General features: G+C 51.5%; 7 protein-coding genes across 7 annotated transcripts; 3 read left to right on the plus strand and 4 right to left on the minus strand.

Moving 5' to 3' along the window:
- Window positions 1-21: 21 nt before the first annotated feature.
- BO85DRAFT_468231 (putative MFS transporter) lies at window positions 22-2,261 on the plus strand (the record flags this gene model as incomplete). Its single annotated transcript, XM_025662247.1, has 5 exons — window positions 22-542; window positions 622-1,295; window positions 1,361-1,428; window positions 1,491-1,858; window positions 2,236-2,261. Exons 1-5 carry the CDS (start codon window positions 182-184, stop codon window positions 2,259-2,261), a joined length of 1,497 nt encoding a protein of 498 aa, XP_025516509.1. The 5' UTR covers window positions 22-181.
- Window positions 2,262-2,732: 471 nt separating this feature from the next.
- On the minus strand, window positions 2,733-3,768 carry BO85DRAFT_458769 (putative short chain dehydrogenase/oxidoreductase; the record flags this gene model as incomplete). Its single annotated transcript, XM_025661603.1, has 2 exons — window positions 2,733-3,412; window positions 3,486-3,768. 2 exons carry the CDS (start codon window positions 3,766-3,768, stop codon window positions 2,733-2,735), a joined length of 963 nt encoding a protein of 320 aa, XP_025516510.1.
- Window positions 3,769-4,591: 823 nt separating this feature from the next.
- On the minus strand, window positions 4,592-5,649 carry BO85DRAFT_277225 (uncharacterized protein). Its single transcript, XM_025655154.1, has one exon. It carries the CDS (start codon window positions 5,427-5,429, stop codon window positions 4,860-4,862), a length of 570 nt encoding a protein of 189 aa, XP_025516511.1. The 5' UTR covers window positions 5,430-5,649; the 3' UTR covers window positions 4,592-4,859.
- Window positions 5,650-6,204: 555 nt separating this feature from the next.
- BO85DRAFT_277167 (putative gamma-tubulin complex component GCP4) lies at window positions 6,205-8,831 on the minus strand. Its single transcript, XM_025655153.1, has 2 exons — window positions 8,743-8,831; window positions 6,205-8,682 (listed from the first exon to the last, which is right to left on the minus strand). Exon 2 carries the CDS (start codon window positions 8,665-8,667, stop codon window positions 6,274-6,276), a length of 2,394 nt encoding a protein of 797 aa, XP_025516512.1. The 5' UTR covers window positions 8,668-8,682; window positions 8,743-8,831; the 3' UTR covers window positions 6,205-6,273.
- A 411-nt stretch (window positions 8,832-9,242) lies between these two features.
- Window positions 9,243-15,004, plus strand: BO85DRAFT_468234 (ubiquitin-activating enzyme E1). The gene is made up of 10 exons (XM_025662248.1): window positions 9,243-9,610; window positions 9,685-9,773; window positions 9,842-9,927; window positions 9,981-12,765; window positions 12,822-12,942; window positions 13,254-13,451; window positions 13,595-13,763; window positions 13,828-13,914; window positions 14,015-14,190; window positions 14,264-15,004. Exons 1-10 carry the CDS (start codon window positions 9,605-9,607, stop codon window positions 14,834-14,836), a joined length of 4,290 nt encoding a protein of 1,429 aa, XP_025516513.1. The 5' UTR covers window positions 9,243-9,604; the 3' UTR covers window positions 14,837-15,004.
- A 538-nt stretch (window positions 15,005-15,542) lies between these two features.
- BO85DRAFT_369974 (calcium-binding mitochondrial carrier protein) lies at window positions 15,543-17,752 on the minus strand (the record flags this gene model as incomplete). The annotated part of the gene is made up of 8 exons (XM_025655945.1): window positions 15,543-16,062; window positions 16,125-16,157; window positions 16,209-16,312; window positions 16,370-16,431; window positions 16,481-17,100; window positions 17,166-17,373; window positions 17,472-17,579; window positions 17,623-17,752. 8 exons carry the CDS (start codon window positions 17,750-17,752, stop codon window positions 15,543-15,545), a joined length of 1,785 nt encoding a protein of 594 aa, XP_025516514.1.
- A 691-nt stretch (window positions 17,753-18,443) lies between these two features.
- ssn8 (cyclin-dependent protein serine/threonine kinase regulator SSN8) lies at window positions 18,444-19,464 on the plus strand (the record flags this gene model as incomplete). The annotated part of the gene is made up of 3 exons (XM_025658638.1): window positions 18,444-18,603; window positions 18,663-18,872; window positions 18,929-19,464. 3 exons carry the CDS (start codon window positions 18,444-18,446, stop codon window positions 19,462-19,464), a joined length of 906 nt encoding a protein of 301 aa, XP_025516515.1.
- Between the last annotated feature and the right edge of the window lie 770 nt (window positions 19,465-20,234).

The following is a 20,234-nucleotide window of genomic DNA, read 5'->3' on the forward strand; positions in this document are numbered from 1 at the left end:
TGCTTTCTCGAAGTTGACTTGCTCCAACGCGTGTACGTAAGCCTCCGATCAGTAACAATTCCATCGCATTCAGGGCAAAGCAGTCAATCCCGACCAGCATTGTTGGTAGTGGCCGGGTCGTTAGACTTTCAGGAGGCATGATTTTCTAAACCATCCCAACCCCTCCCCAATCCACCAAAAGATGGCCTCCTTGCGCCCCGGCCCGACCGAGGCCATCTCCGTCTCCAGTGGATCTTCGTCCACACCTCAGTATACGCCTGTCTCCGATCGCTCCGAGAATGATGGCTCCCCCAATCCAAACCGTCCGGCAGCGGGGTCTCTGAGAGTTCAGACGGCCTTCAGCTCCGATGGGGAGTCGTTTACTGACGACGGGTTCGATGAAGGATATGATTCCTACGAAGATGTGCAGCCCCTTTCGAGTAGTAGAATTAGCATGCCAAAGTACACGAAAGAGGAAGAGGATGGAGTCATCAAGCAATTCGATCGCAAATTGGTCCCTTTTCTAGCTCTTCTCTATTTACTATCATTTCTGGATCGTTCAAGTAAGTTGGTTCGTCCTTGGCGCAGCCAAGACCTTCTATATAACCCATCTCAAGATTGGTATCAGCTAACATACGCCAGACATTGGAAATGCCAAAATCGCCGGTCTCGCAGATGACCTGCATCTCTCATCGTCGCAATATGAATGGCTTCTCACGGCCTTCTACATCACCTACATTCTCTTCGAATGGATGACCCTCATGTACAAACTCGTCCCACCGCACATCTACATCGCTCTCTGCGTCTGCGGCTGGGGCCTTGTCGCATCTCTCCAGTCGCTCGCTACTTCATTCGGGGCTCTCGTATTCCTGCGAGCAGCCCTCGGCATCACCGAAGCAGCATTCGGCCCCGGCGTGCCCTTCTACCTCTCCCTCTTCTACAAGCGCGAAGAGCTCGCCTTCCGAAACGGCCTCTTCATCTCCGCTGCTCCCCTCGCCTCATCCTTCGCCAGCAGCCTCGCCTGGGTCATCGTCCGCGTGAGCGACAACGGCCCAATTGCACCCTGGCGCACCCTCTTCCTAGTCGAAGGGTTCCCCAGCATCGTCGTCGCCGTCTTCGCCTGGATGCTCATCCCCGATACACCAGGCAGCGCCTCATTCCTAAACCCCCGACAGCGCGCCATTGCACAGCTGCGCATGGATGACGAGCTCAACCCCAATCACAAACCACACCAGCAGCAATCGCAGCAGCGCAAATCCTTCAACTGGAAAGAAGTCAAGAAGACACTCACCGATTCCAAATCCTATATCACAGCCGTGAGCTCCCTCCTTCCCCAGATTACCACCCATCTCTGAACATCCACTCACTCTCAATACAACAGTTCATGTTCTTCGCCTGCAATGTCGCCTTCAGCTCCATGCCCGTCTTCCTCCCCACCATCATCCAAGAGTAAAACCTTCCCCCCCTCCCCTCTTCCCCCGACTCAATCCAAAACTAACCACCAAAAACAGCATGGGCTACACATCCCTAACATCCCAAGCCCTCTCAGCCCCACCCTACCTCCTCTCCTTCCTAACCGTCCTCCTAACATCCCACCTCTCGGACCGCACCCGCACGCGCAGCCCATACCTAATCTTCCACGCGCTGCTCTCCGCAACCGCCTACCTGGCAATCGCCCTAGCGGGATACTTCCACTCGCACCTCCCGCCCGCCATCCACGTCGCCATCCGCTATCTGGCCGTCTACCCCGCCACCTCGGGGTTCTTCTCCGCCATCACGCTCATCATCACCTGGACCATGGATAACCGGCCCGCGAACGAGGGGAAGGGGGCGAGCGTCGCCCTGCTGAATGTTATTGGGCAGTGCGGGCCGTTGCTCGGTACGAGGCTGTATCCGGCGAGTCAGGGGCCGTGGTATGTTTCCGGCATGGCGGTCTGCGCGGGATGTATGGTGGGTGTGGCGGTGTTGGCGGGCGTGTTGAGGGTGCTTTTGGGGAGGGAGATGAGGGGGGTTAGAAAGGGGGAAAGGGATGATGGTGATGGGAATGATGGGGAGGGGATTGAGTTGGAGGAGAGGGAGGTGCTTATGGGGGGGTTTGGGGGTGATGGTGGTGGGAGTGGGAGGGGGGAGAAGTTTACGTATATTTTGTAGATTGCTGAAATTGGGTAGCTTTTATTTATAGAAAAAAAGGATGTTAGTCGTTGGTTGAGTAGTGGGCAATGTGTGGTGAGTGGAATCTAATGAATGTTTAGATAGATACCAAAGTCATGGTTAGACCATGAGGGAATAAATGATAGATCAATGGTTTCTTTCTTTCTTTCAAAGGCTAAAGCCTATCGTATCCATTCAAGCAAAGTGAAAAAGGTTCATTCGAGCCAAACAGCTATCAGATCATCCCATTAATCAAACCAGTTCATTTGACGCGCTTTAAAACCCTCATAACCAAAAAAGAATGCAACATAAAACTTTAAAGCTGGTGATGAGGCCATGAAGAAAGATAAGAAAACCGTATGTATGATACATCAAAAAGAAGCCATGGGTATGTCCCCCCTTTCCCCAAGAAAAAAGAATCATCCATAATAGTAGGCGACTTTTCGAAATGCTCATCCCTTCAAATAAGGCTATTTATAGAACTCCTCCCCGGATGGACCCTCTCTAAGTACCATTTCCCAACGTGTTGTTTATTTATTGCCAACTCCGGTAGTGATAGTTTTTTCTTTTCTTCGTGATCTTTGACGAGGTAGCGGCATTTTTTACCATGCGGTGTGGCCACCGTCGATGAGCATGGTGCTGCCGGTCATGAAGCTGCTCGCGTCACTCAGAGCGAAGAGAGCAGCACCTCGGAATTCCTCCGGGTAGGCAAGTCGTCCGAGCATGTTCTCGGCTTCCCAGACGGCCCGGGATGCAGGGTTCTGCTGGAACACCTGTTCCACCATTGGGGTGATGATATGGCCGGGGCACAGGCTGTTTACGCGGATGCCGTGACGGCCCCATTCCATGGCGAGGGACCGGGACAGCTGGATCACAGCCGCCTTGGAGGCGTTGTAGACGGGAGAGGTCATTCCCTTGTTGGCGATCAGACCGCTCATGCTAGCAATGAGAAGGATGGAACCCTTCTGTTGGTAGTTGAACATCTGCCGCGCAGCAGCAGTGGCCGAGTTGAAGACTCCATTAAAGTTAATTTGCATGACTTCGTTAAGAGCCACCTGCGAGTGTTCCAGAGCGCTCTGCAGGTGGTTGATTCCTGCGGCGGCAATCAAGCCATCCAGTCGCCGGTTCTTGCCTGCGATTTCCGCAAAGAGGTCGTTCACTTCAGACTCATCCCGGACATCAATACGGTGGTACTCCAGGCTGCCACCATAGTTCTTCTCGGCATGCTCTTGAGCGGCGAGGAAGTCGGGGTGGGGAGTCTCAAGTCGATCCAAGCAGTAGACTGTATACGAAGATTTAGGTTAGAAGTCGCTCCAAGGGATGAATTTGGCTTTTGTAGATCCTTGGAATCATACCTTTCGCACCAGCCTCCATCAAAGCTTCAGCCATCGCCAATCCGAGTCCTCGTCCACCACCAGTGATGGCGAAGACACGATCGTCAAGGTCAAACTCGCGGAACCGGTGGCCCTGCTTGGGCTCGCCTTTCAATGATGGTATCCGGGTTTGGATGTGGTGAGAGCCATGAGAACCTGACCCTGTGGAGTGCAGCCGCTGCGACATAGGCTGGATCATGGCGGATGGTGCCCAAGACCGGGCTGGGGCCAGGGCCGATAGCGACCGGCACAATACAGAACGCATGGCGATGGTGCGTGCAAGATTATTAAGTAAATTAAAGATTAAGATATAGACGAAAACGGAATGCAAATCAACTGTGCACGCAAAGTGAAGAGTCTTTGGCTACCACAGGGGCGCGATGGCTATAGAGAATATCGTCGAGTCTCCATTGTCTTGGTAGGAGAACCTGGGGTTTATAGACCTGGAGAAGACCACCGGACAACGACCCGTCGAACAACCGCATATCTCCAACTGTCGCACAAGACATCCGAAAATAGAAGGAATCAGAAAAATATGATGGCCGCGTGATTGCCTTGATGGGTCCATCGTCAGATTCTAGAGCTGCTTTCACGATGACTTCAAGACCCAGACCACATCATCGCCCAAGACCATCCGTGGTACCAGGGCTGGTCCATGCATAAGCTATGGCCAGGAAAGCTTGCCACAGGGCAACGCAGGGCGGAAAGGCAGGCATCGGACGCATAGCAGAGCAATAGGGGGGAATGGTGGTGTCTGAAGCAGGCATCGTGACTTCTCTCATTGCTTGGTTGCTGAACCCGGCAAGTCATCCTGATCATTTGATCGAGGGATGACGATCAATCATTCATTAAAGTGGAATGGCCCACCAGAACGGGATATCCGTGTACGGGGAGACCGAGCTGCTGGATCAGATTGGAACCGACGCTGCTGCAATAGCGGTCAGAACAGCTCCATCAGCGACCCTGACGGGCAATCCCCTATATTGGCCACAATTGAATCAGAGGACTGTTTCTACGGAAAATGAATCCTCGGATGTCTAAGTCGTTCTAATCAGAGAACGATGGGTAATGGTGGTGCAAGAGGTAGCGCGCAAAAAGCAGGGTAGGAGCTCACCCCGGCTTGTAGTTCCGAAGGCTTCCATGGAATGGAACCCTCCAATAACGGTCTCGGCATCGAAGTGGTGGTGTAATTAATCTGCCCTCGCAGCATGGAACCGTCCCCACGGCATCCGCGACCCCATCCTGCAGCAAGATAAGAATACAGTACTTTTGGTGGAATCCGGGACTTGGAAGGGCTGCCCTTTTCCGGGTATCCTTGCTGCGTCGGCCCCGATTTTCATGGGGTCATTCAACCTTCTAGATTTTCTCCCCAGTGCGGCGGTGATCTTCCCCACGCTTTGGGCGGGTTTGAGAATAAGCAAGTATGGCACATGAGAGATTCATCATTTCATAATCCCAAATGTCGGTGGCCTCAAAATTCGCCGATAGGTCATGCCGGTCTCCCCCCTTTCTCTGCTGGCGGCTCTGAGTTGCCGGTTGTTCCCAAAGAACTCCCAAACTGCCATACTCCGCATCCCCGTAATTGACCCAGGGAGGGCGTAAGGGTGGTGGTACTTTTGCCACTATCGCACGAAGCTTCCGAATAATGACAACCCGGGATGGTACCATGGATGACTCCGACGGCATATCATTGTCCCAACGATCGGAGCATTCCAGGGTGCAGATTCCTCCAGATCTGCCAAGCTCGCCCTGCCTTCCCATATTCGAACCCTTCTTCTTTTGACCTTTCGCCCCCCTTACACGATTAGCATTCGATCCAATCTTTTTTGCGAGACAGAAGTCCAGTGGCAGCCGTATGTGCAAGACAGGGGTGAGAGCCAAGGCCAGGATTCGGGGGAATGGGGAATGGCGGGAGAATCCCAACATTCGACCGAAGGAGAGAAAAGAAAACAACAATTCCTCCTCTTCCGTACCGGCCAGGGTGACTTTCCTATTTGGGTAATCCGTGATAGGACCGAACACTGATCATGTGCATCGTCAGACTTTTCACGTTTGTTTATCAAATAAGGTGTGCAGAGAACAGCTGTCGCGATCCTGCAGGTAGTCTAGACTGCACCGACCGTCCAGATGGGTGACCCTTCGTTTCATCTTTGCACAACTGGCCATCTGCCTGGACAAAATTCGGACCTCCGGCATCTCCATTCGATACTAATTATGCATGTAAGCATGAACTAGCATGTCAGCTGGGATTAGTGCTTGATTATGTCTATTCAAATGAGACAAGAGAGTTTGCCCATCCGGAAGCATATCTGCGAGTCTATCGATTGATTGGAAGCCCCGTGGAGTAGATTGTAGCATCCTGTCAATGCGGCAAGATCGGTTAATGTTAATTGATAATTTGGAGATCCTTCAGTCTAGACGAATCTTCAAGCCCAACCACACTTGGACGGTGACCATAATCGCAGGAAATTGGGCGTCTTTGCTTGGGAGGAAGAAGACGCGTGGAAGTAAGTACGTATATGTTTACGCACCGGCGCGGACGAGAAGCAGATCTCGCCCGGAGGTCACGTTCCTCCTGGCAGAGCACATGGGCCTAGAACAGAACGCATTACAGACAGAAGTCTATCCATAGCCACTTTCCTACACCGTAAAGTCATGCTATTCATAAATCATAACGTGACATGACAGTCATATCTGTCTTCGCTGCTCAGGAGCCAGCCACGGCTCGACCGATTCCAATGCAATGTGCCAGCAATGAGCAGCCTGCTAATTATGCCATTTCACCGAAAGTACCTGCAGCAGTGACTCCAAGTCCCATGCCTCCATTAGCATTACCAAAGTCCAGCTTCATGAGCAGACGGTCAACACCAGCCGCTTTCCGAGGCACGTAGTGGATGGAAGCAGACTCGGTCGCTGAGCTATTAGCTTGGAGCGACCCATTTTCGCGTGAGTCCTTCACAAATTCAAGCATCTGCCGCCCTTCTCCAGATCGGCTGTCATCAATGTCTCGCAGTCGTGCCACAGCGTCCTTAATTCCTGCTTCGACACTAGCCCGCGCAACACTGAGTGATTGCCATATCTCCCTCTCTTCCCCTGCATAGTCTACTAAAGCATCAACAACGCCCTCATCGGTCTCGAGGTCCATGTTGCGCTGAATGCTTTCCAATCGAACTACTAGTGCAATAAAGTGTTCCACGCTCGTCAGTAAGGATCGGAGGGCTTTAGTAAAGGGTATGTCCGTGAGGAAAAGAGATTCAACAAGAGAAAAGAGATAACGACGATGTGCCGCGGTCAATGTTTCAGGGTCATGCCGTTGGACCATCTGACTATCTCCTCCGGAACCAGATTCGGTCGGGTCGTTTATGGCCTGAAAATGGTCGGTGCGCTTACTATTAGCGGAGGACGCGGTTCCAGGTCGTGAGCCCGTTGTTGGGGATCCACCTTTGATCCATTCTCGAAAATGTTGCCAGTTGCCATTAAGAACTTCTCCCTGGAAGTAGCTCCCTAGTTCTGACAGAATAAAGAGGGAGGCACTGCTCGTTGCCCAGACTGGCCTCATCTGCCGAGTCCTGAGGTTGTCTCTTTGTCTGCCGAGCTTTAGTCTACTCTGGCCGTAAGGAGTACTGCTGCGAGGTGGACCCCACGGGGATGGATGGATCTTTCGAAGGAAGGTATGCTTCCACAAGTCGCCCAAATGCATCTGGGCGCGTCGGATACCAAGAATGTAAGAGTGGATCTTCGAGTAGACTGATATATCAGAGGCGGACAGAAACAAATCGAGAGGCGAGCGGACGTGGACCGAGAGACATGTTGGAGTGGGGAAAAGAAGATCGTCAAAGGCGACGTCCGAAATTCTAGCATTCATCTCAGATCCAGCAAGATCGGGAGACAGTGCTGGGATATTGTCAACATCCTGTTTGATCGACAGCCGAAGCAGCTCTTTTGCAAGATCAAGCTCATCGTCTGCGGGATCTTCTTCGGTTTGCAGCGAGTAGAGCTCTGAGAGCGTCTGTGACAGAGCAGTCACTACATCTCCTTCCTTAATAGAAAGCCCCCTAAGATCTGCTGATGGGTTATATCTGGAGGCTGAATGCCCGTGTTTCCGATACCTCTCTTGAATGCGTGTATCGGCATGAGATACCAGAGCCGTTGCAAATTCGCCCCGTCGGAGTAATAGAAAATCATGGAGAACTGAGAGGACTTCGAGAATCTTGGGTAGTGGGAAAATCTTGGAGAGCGTGCTTTGGGACAGAGAGAACCGGATGGCATTCACAGCACTCGACAGTCTCGACGCTGATATAGGTGATTTCAATGCAGCAAGCTGTTCTATATGTTCCGTGTGTAGTGTGACGGAAGTAGTCGATAAGCCCGCAGAGGGGTTCGCAGCAGGTGCATTGCGCTTTGCTCTAATGAGATTCAACGTTTTGCCGATAAACAAGATAGATGAGGCTGTATGAGCTGTTACAAACTGGGGCAGGAGCTCTGGATGCACGACGAATTGCGGGGTAGCGGGCGGTTGATCATGGCTTGCATTATCGCGTTGTATGAAGAAGTCGGATCCGCCGAGGATGGGGAGATTTCCATACAGCAACCAGGGGGACAACTGCCTCATCCAAGCAGTCTCTGCGATACCAACCAAATGCAAGGCCATATCTTTCAGGTCAACGTACCCTGTTTGCGTTTCCGCCCGAAGGTGATCGATCAGAGCCACGCCCGTGCAAAGCTGGTCTATATTCCGGGAGTCTATGGGCCATATCAACCTAACCGTCTCCCACAGCCATTCCAATCGCCGCGTCCATGGAGAAAATTCGCCAACAATCGTCGACAATGGCACGATTCCGTAACCGCCCACATAACCACTATCCTCTACCAGAACCGATTTCTCCACTTCTAAGATTTTCCTTTGAAATTCGCCCAGGTGGCGTGAGCTTATGGCCGTCGATACTGCGCGACAAATAACAGAAGGGTGGGAGGAGGAAATTAAGGCGGTATGTGTTCGTAGTTCGGTATGGAGACGGCTTAGACGGGCAAGAGAGGCGAGGAGGGCTTTTTCCGGAGGGGAAACCAAGGGAAAGGCATCTTCAGAGATAGCACTTCCTTCAGTCTCTGGATTGAAAAGAGGTGATGGTTGACCCGAGAGGGAGAGGAGGATCTCGTGGAGCATTGTGCGCGGATCTCTCTGGAGACGATAAAGTCAGATATCTAGCCAGGCCCAGAAGTACCAGAGTAAAGAACGAACCTTAAGGAATGATCCTTATCTTTTCTGGATTTATGACGCTGCCAGTATAGAAGTCCACATCCAAGAAGTTCGTATCGACACATGTGAAGAAGTTACCCTACAACAAGCCTCTCTTGGAAAAAAGGCACGGGTCACCGCGTTGTTCGACGCAGTAAAGCCGCGGCGCGTCGCGAAAGAGGTGCGGCGTAGAAAAGATGACTGAGGATGGGAGTCTCGTTGACTGTCAGACATCAATGTTGGACAGAATTGAGGCCAGGCCTTATCCGGGACCGATATTCATCTGGATCCGAGCACCTCCGCCGAAGATGTGCCTCATCACCGCCGCTTCAGCTGCTTTGGAGCTCATTGTCACTGACTGAATGGGAGTTGCCGACTTGCTGCTGGGCGTGTCCGCGGGGCTCCAGCCAATGAGTGGCGGTAAACTCGCTGAGTCAGCCGCCGACAGCTTGTCCCTCTCTCTTACGTCGCCGCTGAGAGAGCTCGCTGCATTAGTGATCCATCTTTCCTCCTTCTTCCCCGCCTCACCTCACCCTTTCTTATATTATATACTGCGATACCTGCGCCTTTTCTTTCATTCTGCTTTTAAAAGTCTTGCTCTTGCTCTAGAGTATATTGTCCGTCTGTACTTTGCTGTCGCTTTCATCTCATCTCGCCTCGCCCGCTTCCGCGTACCTCACCGCTCCTACCCCTCCTACCTGACTCTTTACATCAGGAGTATACTGCCTGAAAGTCTTGCTCCCAGCGGCAAGACTTTCATCTTAAAGTTTTCACAATTCCCACCGAAATTCCCGTTCGCGACGCTGCGAAGCTGGGAAAGCGAAGAGCGTCTGCCGACAACAAAGCTCCGCCGGAGAAGAAGATCATGACTGTATGTATGCCCTATCACCCCGGTGATGCCAAAACAACTGCTTTGGTCCATCTTCAGTTACTGACCAGACTTAGGACGCCAAGATGCAAGTGGATAACCCACAGGAGACTGTGGAGGCGATCAAGCAGGGAGAAATCGATGAGTCGTTGTACAGCCGGCAACTGTAGGTGTTCCATTCCCATATCCGTTTGCCACTACGAGACAGATACTGATGGGTTGTAATGTGTTCAGGTATGTCCTCGGTCATGAAGCTATGAAGCGTATGGGCTCTTCAAACGTGCTTGTCGTCGGATTGAAGGGTCTGGGTGTCGAAATCGGTGGGTACAACTTCTTGCGTTATCATCTGAACAACTTTATTGATTGCTACCAGCCAAGAACATCGCCCTTGCCGGTGTGAAGTCCCTCACATTGTACGATCCTGCCCCTGTCGCCATCTCCGACCTGTCCTCCCAGTTCTTCCTCCAGCCCCAAGACGTCGGTAAGCCGCGTGCCGAGGTCACAGCTCCCAGAGTTGCAGAGCTCAACTCCTACGTTCCCGTCACGGTCCACGAGGGCAGCAATATCGCCGAGAACCTCGAACAGTTGAAGCGTTACCAGGCCATTGTCCTCACCTTGACTCCTTTGAAGGAGCAGCTCGCGATTGCCGACTTCTGCCACAAGAACGGCATCTACCTTACGATCACGGATACCTTCGGTCTCTTTGGCTATCTCTTCAACGACTTTGGAAAGAACTTCACTGTCGGTGATGCGACCGGTGAGGAGCCCGTCAGTGGCATTGTGGCGGCTATCGACGAGAACGGCTTGGTCTCCGCTCTGGATGAGACCCGTCATGGCTTGGAGGACGGTGATTTTGTCACTTTTTCCGAGGTCAAGGGCATGGAGGGTCTCAACGGTTGTGCTCCTCGCAAGGTTACTGTGAAGGGACCTTACACCTTCTCTATTGGTGATGTCTCTGATCTGGGAACATACCAGAGCGGTGGCATCTACTCTCAAGTCAAGATGCCCAAGTTCATGGACTTTGCTCCTCTTAGCGAACAGATCAAAAACCCCGAGTTCATCATTTCCGACTTTGCGAAGTTTGACCGGCCACAGCAATTGCATGTTGGTGTCCAGGCACTTCACAAGTTTGCAGAGAGCCACAACGGCGATCTTCCCCGCCCCCACAATGATAGCGATGCCCAGGACGTGTTCAAGATTGCCAATGAACTGGCTTCAAGCCTCGAAGAGAAGGTGGAACTGGATGAGAAGCTCATCAAGGAGCTGAGCTACCAAGCCCGCGGTGATCTGAACCCCCTGGCTGCCCTGTTCGGAGGCATTGCGGCGCAGGAGGTCTTGAAGGCGGTCTCTGGAAAGTTCAACCCTGTAAAACAGTGGCTTTACTTTGACTCCTTGGAGTCTCTTCCCACATCCATCACCCGCTCCGAGGAGGCTTGTAAGCCTCTCGGCACCCGCTACGATGGTCAAATTGCAGTCTTCGGCAAGGAGTTCCAGGACAAGATTGCCAACGTCAAGCAGTTCCTCGTGGGAGCAGGTGCCATTGGGTGTGAGACGCTGAAGAACTGGGCCATGATGGGTCTTGGAACTGGTCCTGAGGGAAAGATCATTGTGACCGACATGGATCAGATCGAGAAGAGTAACCTCAACAGACAATTCTTGTTCCGTAGCCGGGATGTTGGCAAGCTCAAGAGCGAGTGCGCTTCCGCTGCTGTGCAGGCAATGAACCCTGAGCTAAATGGTAAGATTGTCACGCTCCGGGACCGTGTCGGACCCGACACTGAGCACATCTTCAACGAGGAGTTCTGGGAAGGCCTGGACGGCGTTACGAATGCCCTTGACAACGTGGACGCAAGAACCTACGTCGACCGTCGTTGCGTCTTCTTCAGGAAGCCCCTCTTGGAGAGTGGAACTCTCGGTACGAAGGGCAACACTCAGGTTGTCCTGCCTCGCATCACTGAGTCCTACTCTAGCTCCCAAGACCCGCCGGAGAAGACCTTCCCTATGTGCACGCTGAAGAGCTTCCCCAACCGGATCGAGCATACTATTGCTTGGGCCCGGGACCTTTTCCAGACATACTTTGTCGGCCCTCCTGAGGCTGTCAACATGTATCTGTCCCAGCCAAACTATATCCAGCAGACACTCAAGCAGGCTGGTAATGAGAAGCAGACGCTGGAGCACCTGCGTGACTTCCTGGTCACCGACAAGCCCTTGACCTTCGACGACTGTATCGTTTGGGCCCGTAACCAGTTCGAGGCGCAGTACAACAACGCTATCCAGCAGCTTCTCTACAACTTCCCGCGCGACTCCAAGACATCCACTGGGCAGCTTTTCTGGTCTGGACCTAAGCGTGCGCCTACTCCGTTGAAGTTTGACAGCGCAAACCCCACTCATCTTTCTTTCATCGTTGCTGGTGCCAACCTCCACGCTTTCAACTACGGTATCAAGAACCCCGGCGCCGACAAGGCCTACTACAGGAAGGTCGTTGACAACATGATCGTTCCCGAGTTTACCCCCAAGTCCGGCGTCAAGATTCAAGCGAATGAGAACGATCCTGACCCGGACGCTCAGGCCACTGGCTCGTCCTTTGACGACGGCCAGGAAATCCAGCGCCTCGTGGACTCTCTTCCATCCCCCAAGGATCTGGCTGGCTTCCGCTTGAACCCTGTTGAATTTGAGAAGGATGACGACACAAACCACCACATCGACTTCATCACCGCTGCCAGCAACCTGCGTGCCGACAACTACGATATCCCCCAGGCTGACCGCCACAAGACCAAGTTCATTGCTGGCAAGATCATTCCTGCCATTGCTACTACGACAGCGTTGGTGACTGGTTTGGTCGCGTTGGAGCTGTTCAAGATCATTGACGGCAAGGACGACATTGAGCAGTACAAGAATGGATTCGTGAACCTTGCGCTTCCATTCCTGGGCTTCAGTGAGCCTATTGCCAGTCCCAAGGGCAAGTACATGGGTAAGGAGGGCGAGGTTACAATCGACCAGATCTGGGATCGCTTCGAGGTGGATGATATTCCTCTCCAGGACTTCCTCAAGCACTTTTCCGACATGGGATTGGAGATCAGCATGGTTAGCTCTGGCGTTAGTCTCCTGTACGCCAGCTTCTATGGGCCGTCTAAGGTTAAGGACCGTCTTCCTATGAAGTATGTACCCCCGATAACCACAGATTGTATTACAGTACTAATCACTTATGATACAGGATGAGCAAGTTGGTGGAGCACATCAGCAAGAAGCCCGTTCCGGAGCACCAGAAGAACGTCATCTTCGAGGTGACTGCGGAGGATCAGACGGAGGAGGATGTTGAGATTCCGTATGTGATGGTGAAGCTGAGAAAGTAGAGGGGGTGACCGGCACGAGAGCAGAAGAAGGCCCGTGATCTCTCTGGATATGTCCGTTTACGCACTAGATGCCACAGTATAAGTAGTTTTTATCTTTTCAATTAAATTCTTATAGGAATATACTACTGTCTATGTTCCGCGTTTCTCAAGGATAATATTGACTAAGTATAAGCTAATGTTAGTGATTCCGCGAAGGATGAGGGATTGATTAATTAGTTAATTACTGAGCAAGCTGTTTGTCAGCGGGAGGCTCAACTTCCCGTTATTAACGCCTCCGTAAGCAATGCTGTAAGCAAAGCATCACGTCATTGGCTCCCCGCACCCCATCGGTCAGCGTCTGGCCTCGTATCGCCTCGTCCTACTTTTTGTATATGAACGAGCTCCCTGCCCCTCCTTGCCATTGCCATTGTTCCTCATGTTTCCCGCTCTCCATCGACTTCGACAAGTCTCGCAACATATCTTACAACCCAAAGCTATCTCCAGCTTTCCACGTCCAGCTACCTGCAGAAGCTCTTTTTTCCCCGCACAGCCTATCTTGAATTCAGCACGCACCATGGCTGTAAGTCACCATTATTCCCAGCTGTCTTTCCAAATAGTATCAATTCTTTAGTACTAACAATCCGCGCTCACCTAGACCGGTAACAGTGGCAAGATCACAGACTGGGTCAATCCCAATGACAAGTCGGGCGAGTTCAAGCGCCAGACGTCAGTCTTCCGCAACTGGATCTCCAGAGAGCCTGGCGCTCAATTTCCTCCCGAGAAGGGCCGTTATCACCTCTACGTCTCTTACGCCTGTCCTTGGGGTACGTTTCTCTTCCTGTCCCCAGACTAGATTGACACATACTAACGCCACAATTCCTCGCATAGCCCACCGGACTCTGATCACGCGCAAGCTCAAGGGTCTTGAGGATATCATCTCCTTCACCTCTGTCCACTGGCACCTAGGAGAAAAGGGTTAGTTTTTCCACACACACACACACACACACACACACACACACACACACACACACATTGAGCAATCCGACGAAAACACACTCACAGAATCAAACAACAGGCTGGCGCTTCGCAACTGCAGAAGAACAACAACCCGAAGAAAACGTCACCACCGACCCTCTACACGACTACACTCACCTGCGCGAAATCTACTTCTCCAATGACCCCGACTACACCGGCCGGTTCACCGTCCCCGTTCTGTTCGACAAGAAAACCAACCGCATCGTAAGCAACGAGGTAAGCACATCCCCCCATCGCCTTCCCACCCAAAGAGAGTGCAAAGCGTTAATCTTCCTTCGACAATAACCAGAGCGCCGAAATCATCCGCATGCTCTACTACGAATTCGACGACATCCTCCCGGAACCCTACAAATCCATCGACCTATTCCCCTCGTCCCTCCGCACGGAGATCGATTCCTCCAACGAATGGATCTACAACGACGTCAACAACGGCGTCTACAAGTCCGGCTTCGCCACCACGCAAGAAGCATACGAGAAGGCCGTCACGACATTGTTCTCCTCTCTCGACAAGATCGAGGCCCATCTGTCGGATTCGAAGAACGGGCCGTACTTCTTCGGCTCGGAGATTACGGAGGCGGATATTCGTCTGTTCACAACAATCATTCGCTTTGATCCGGTCTATGTGCAGCACTTCAAGTGCAATATTCGGGATATACGGTCCGGGTACCCGGCTATTCATCGCTGGATGAGGAAGTTGTATTGGGATGTGCCGGCTTTCAAGGAGACGACAAACTTTGAGCATATCAAGTTCCACTATACTAAGAGTCATAAGCAGATTAATCAGTTTGCGATTACGCCGGTTGGGCCGTTGCCGGATGTTTTGCCCAAGGATGAGGAGGTTAGGGCTGTTAAGGGTGCTTAGGGGGAGTTCTTTGGTGGGTTTAGGATATGTTGATGTTAATAATATGTAAGATCTCTGGTATAATTTGCAAATATGCAAGTTGTATTTCAGCTGAATGTGCAAGCTATGTATCTCTCTATATCCATGTATCGACGCAGCAAGTGCGGTGTGAGGTATGACCCTACGTACAATCAAGGGAAAAAAAGGTAAAAGAAAACAAAAAGAAAAACAGTCCACCCCGGCGACACCCCCCATGAAATTCAATGTACAGAAGACAAAAGCAATGTGAAACTCCATAGCAATGCTTTGTCGCGCGACGCCCTGCCATGCTAGTCAAGCCGGTCATGCGACTCTCCCAATCCGTGGGGAAGCTGGCTATCCAAGTAAAATAGTATGTAGATTCCACGATACCAGCAATGAGTGAGAAGTAGTCAAAGCCATCGGGTTGTTCAGCGAGAAAGATGCAGCAATAAAAAAGAGGGACGGGGATCTCTGACGGGGAGTGGTGTGTGGACTAAAGACAGATCCACATTATCGCCCTAGAGAGATGTTAATGTGCCCGTGGGGGCTTTATGGGTATCTCAAACGCAATGTCTAAAAACGGTGGTAAGTAGAAGGAAATGCGAGAACATGGCGAAACAATCGGTAAGGTTCCAAGCCACGGCATCAATACAGCCAACTCTGTCTCTGAGCGGCAAGACCCCGAGACATGTTCTGCTAACGCCGTCTATTTCAATCCGAGCATCCGCTTCGAATTTTCGTAGACGACATAGCTGATGGACACCGCAGGTGCGACCTTGAGAAGATTCGGCGTCAGCCCTTTGTAGAAGCCACGCAGTCCTTCGGTCTGTATAGTCTTTCGAGCGACGTCTCCAATGCCGTTGTAGGTCGCGGGATGCAAAACGGTGCCCTGGGCTTGCATTCTCGTCCTGAGAACGTTGAGTGGATAGACAACCGAAGCGCCAAATCCTCCACTCATAGCGCCAATCGCTCCGGTGGTGAAGTTGTTCAGGGGCACGTCGTCCTCATGACAATTGTTCAGGCGAGCTTTCCGCGCTATTAAGGCTCGCTTCATGTATTCGAAAGTAGACAGATCGATGGCAGCGTAAGGAAACATGCCAACAAGACCAAGTGGCAAGCCACGGAAAAAGCCAAGTAGGCCGTGTTTGCACCACACCTTTTTGAAAGTAGCTGCGATGAGCTGGTTTCCCTTCAGGCCACCTTCGACGGTGTCACACTGCATGCGACTAATAGAAAGTTAGTTTGGTAACACGAGCGAATGATACCAATGACTTAGAACATGACTTACAACTTCAAGGTATCAAGAGGGTAGACGAAGCACCTGCAGATGCGTTAGATCAGCTATTGATGGAAGTATGCTACTGCGACGTACTGTGCAACCATTCCACCGCAGCCTCCAGACAGGAACTGCGATACAGGCATGAGGCGTTTGGGGTCACCATGGCCCTCCAGGCGGGCGAAAGCACGTTTTGCAGACTGTCGCACGTCAGTCACATGAAGATAAATCTGAGTTGCATCGAGCAGTTAACTCACTTCATAAGCACCGAACTTGATGGCTGACTCGGGCATGACTTTTACAACGTTCAGACCGTTGCCTGTGAAAGTGAGAAATATGCCATAACATACATTAACTAAGAGTCTTACCTGCGAACAGACTCCGGATACCGCCCGCACGCCACAGATCTTTCACAGCTTCGACGAGGGTTTTCGATGCCTTCCCGGCGGCACGCAAAGGAGCGCCATCCTTTGCTGCGCGAACAGCTGAACTTTTCACGCCGGTTTGAGCAATGAGATAGACCTTAAGTCGGTCTAAGGGTGCGGTCGCTGTCCTGGACACTGCGCCTGCGATACCACCGGCAACGAAGTAACCTAATTGAGGAGTGCTTTCGGTCAACTTCTGTTCATAATATCGGAAGGACATCCACATGGCGACGATCCTGGGTATGGGCAACCACTCCAGTTCCAGGTCATTGTCTAAGGGTGTAGAGTCATCCTCAAACGCGACCCCAACCTTGGACACGCTGGTGGCTTCCGCGTAGGCTGAAGGAATCAAGAGTGTCAAAATGTGCACTGGGAAAACGTTGGAGAGGAGGTTCTGTAAGGCCAAGATATAACGTTTAAGAAACGAGTGGTCTGTACCTAAGCCCTGCAGATCATTGATGTGGACATCTCCTTCCGGGTTAAGATTTCCCGTGGCGGTGTAGTATGACAAGACAGCGCGGAGGTTTGAGGACGAGTAGGCCGGCAGGAAAAGAAGAAAATCCCTGGATACCAACAGGTCATTAGCTGGAGACTCCAGACACCTTCAGCTGACCGCTATAGTACGTACCTCCACTCCGCATACGAGATGACGCCATCTTTATTGCTATCGACCTTCGCGAAGAATTCTTCCAGCCTTGCGTTGGAGACCGTGACCCCGGATTTCGAAAAGGCGGTCTTGAGCTCATTCTTATCGATCTCGCCGTTATGATTGTGATCTATGCTGTCGAACAGTTGCCAGAGGCCGATTTCGGTATGATCCACGAAGGTTCGGAATTCTGGTGAACATTAGGTTGGAAAAACGACTGGCGTCTATAGCCAGTGACACTTAAGGGAGGATATGAGACGCTATGGGAGGTGCGACGCATGATCTTACCAGGATAATCTATGTAGCCATCCCCGTTGGTATCCACTGCCTTAATGATATCGCGTAACATAGGGTCGGCATTCTTGAGTGCTGTTGCATCCCAAGCCGTCAGGTCATCTGCACTCGAGCCGCACGGGATCATGTCATGATCGTGACTTACGGTGATCGATCTTTTTTAGTCCTTTCTTTAGACCATTGAAGTCAAGATGACCTTCACCCTTGGTATCCAAGCGCTGCCAGAGTTGGGCGACTCTCTGGTCCCGATCTTTTTGCGACTCGCCAGTGTCCATGTTCGGTGAAAAGTGATTCTTATCACAACTGCGTCATTATTTTTTTAAGGAGGGGTCGGCGGGTTTGAAGAGGAGAGATTCCCTGTCGCAGCAGGGCAGAAAGTGAAGGTGAGTGAATAATTTGGGCATCGAAAATCACTGGCGGGTGAAATTATGAACGAAGTGTTAATCCGGCGTTCATGATTGTCGATTCAAGGTCAGCTGGGGTGAGGCCGACAGCCGTGAGAAATCCAGGCGCGATGATTTGCTTTCCTTTACGACATGAACCGGAAGAAAACTAGACCCCGGCCCGGTCGTCACCAAATCTCCCGGCTATTCCCGTTTAGGCGCCTTTCACTCCCGCCTTTCACTCTTGCCTCCAGTTCGGCCCCTTCGGAGTCCCATCTCCGACCTGCACAACATCAAACCTCATCTTCACTCCGATTGCTGAAAAGGGGTATGTGCTGCCTTGATTCAGGCTTGTTACTCCCCTCGTCAAAACACCCTCCAGCTCTCCTGAACTAGTGGGTCATATACCATACCAGCCACACTTCTACAACCCCCTCCCGGATGCCCAAAGCCAACTGGATAATCTGTACCCATCCAGCACCTCTTAGGCCCAAAGGGAAAAGCACTATGGTGGCTGTTGCTACCTCTTCTATACTAGATTAATCCCCCCACCCGATACCCTTTTCCCGCTAGACTCCCAACAATGGCTGCTAATTACTGGGCATCAACTCAACGCCGACACTGGCTCTTCACGAGAGAGAAGTTGGCAGAGATACGGGAGAACTTTAGAGAGCGGGACATGGTCGCTCATAGTCAGTTTCCTTTGCCGGATCAAAGGTTGCTGAACATCTATTTCAGTCAACGTAAGATAACATAGTATATACCCTAAATCGGTGGGCATCCAAGCTCACCAGGCCAACAGAACTCATCAAACTGGGGAAACGGATGTCTACTCGACAACAAGCACTTGCGACAGCGCAAGTCTATGTCAAGAGGTTCTACACCAAGAACGAAATTAGACATACAAACCCGTATCTTGTCGTCACTACGGCCTTCTATCTGGCTTGTAAAATGGAAGAATGCCCTCAACATATTCGATTCGTCGTTGGAGAGGCTAGAGGTCTCTGGCCAGGTACGGATCACTCGCATATATGCACCCTGTGTGCTTCCCCGCTGACGTGGCTACAGAGTTTATTGCCCCAGATGTTTCCAAACTAGGGGAATGCGAGTTCTCTCTGATATCGGAGATGAACTCTCAGCTTATTGTGCACCACCCATATCGAACATTATCAGAGCTTCAACCCGAGCTGTCACTTACGTCAGATGAAGTTGCTCTTGCATGGTCTGTAATCAACGACCACTATCTCACCGACCTGCCGCTCTTATATCCGCCTCACGTCATCGCTGTCATGGCGATTATCGTCGCTGTGGTCTTCAAGCCCAGCCAGACGAGCTTTCACGGGTCAGCAGCACCGCTAGCCAGCGCGATGCGCGATGGCGGCATGAACATTCTTGCCGCATTGGGGGAGAAAGGCGGCAACGGCCCTCCTCCCCGCATTCAGCGACTTATAGGATGGCTTGCCGAGAGCGAAGTGGACATCAAAGCTGTCATAGAGTGTACTCAAGAGTTGGTGTCGCTGTACGAGGTGTGGGAGCAATATAGCGAGAAGCATTGCAAAGAGCTTCTGGGACGGATGGTGAAGAGCAAGAACCTGGACAAATGAACATACAATTCTCATGCACATACATACATAGGGTTTTCAAGCGGCGTTCAAGGGGGGTCAGTCATGTTATTACGAAAGCATGTCATGCGCGAGCGATACTGGTTTTTCATCAGATCCATATTTCGGGTTTCGGCTGGTTGCAGATTGTTTCAAATCAGTTGCATTATCGCATAGTCCAAGTGGATGCCATGGAGAATATAATGAGATACTATAGATACTTATATCATAGCAAACAAACAGATTTCAGAGACAACAAACGCCCGTCCTCCCTCCGGACCAGACTGAATATCCCGCATGTCGGTAACCAACCGCCTTCAACATCTACAGATGACGCACCGTACTATTCATTCCACCTGTAAGCCATGAATTCCATGAGATCAATACTATCCCACTAGCATACAACACCACCCCATCCCAGTGCTACTACTCCCTGACACATACCCAACCACAAACCCCATCTGTATCCTATCCAAGTACCACAAACCAAGACCCGTAAGAACCCAATAACGAACAATTGCAAAAGGCCACTCACCCCTTTACCTCTTCTCCTGCATCTGTACCTGCCTAGTGCCTACAGTACGTCCTACCCAGCTGTCAGAATGTGTGGAGTCCCTCCCTCTGAGTCAGTCAGTAAGCAAGCCAATGTCGAACGGCATGTATGATTTGACTTTCAATTCTACCAAGGGTAATTAAGTTCTATCTATCTAGCTGTTTGCAATAGTGTTTACGCAGTCACTAGTCTAGTGCCCTTGTTGCATGCCGATGGTATC

The sequence above is a fragment of the Aspergillus piperis genome (genome assembly GCF_003184755.1).
Source record: "Aspergillus piperis CBS 112811 unplaced genomic scaffold BO85scaffold_7, whole genome shotgun sequence".
NCBI lineage: Eukaryota > Fungi > Ascomycota > Eurotiomycetes > Eurotiales > Aspergillaceae > Aspergillus > Aspergillus piperis.

Bases quoted from the DNA above. Each gene is read 5' to 3' on its own strand.
- BO85DRAFT_277225 (XM_025655154.1), bottom strand. From the start codon at position 5,429: ATGTTGGGATTCTCCCGCCATTCCCCATTCCCCCGAATCCTGGCCTTG.
- BO85DRAFT_277167 (XM_025655153.1), bottom strand. From the start codon at position 8,667: ATGCTCCACGAGATCCTCCTCTCCCTCTCGGGTCAACCATCACCTCTT.
- BO85DRAFT_468234 (XM_025662248.1), top strand. The intron at 12,766-12,821 runs GTATGTACCCCC...CTTATGATACAG, and splicing joins AAGGACCGTCTTCCTATGAA to GATGAGCAAGTTGGTGGAGC. The intron at 12,943-13,253 runs GTGAAGCTGAGA...CAATGCTGTAAG, and splicing joins TTGAGATTCCGTATGTGATG to CAAAGCATCACGTCATTGGC.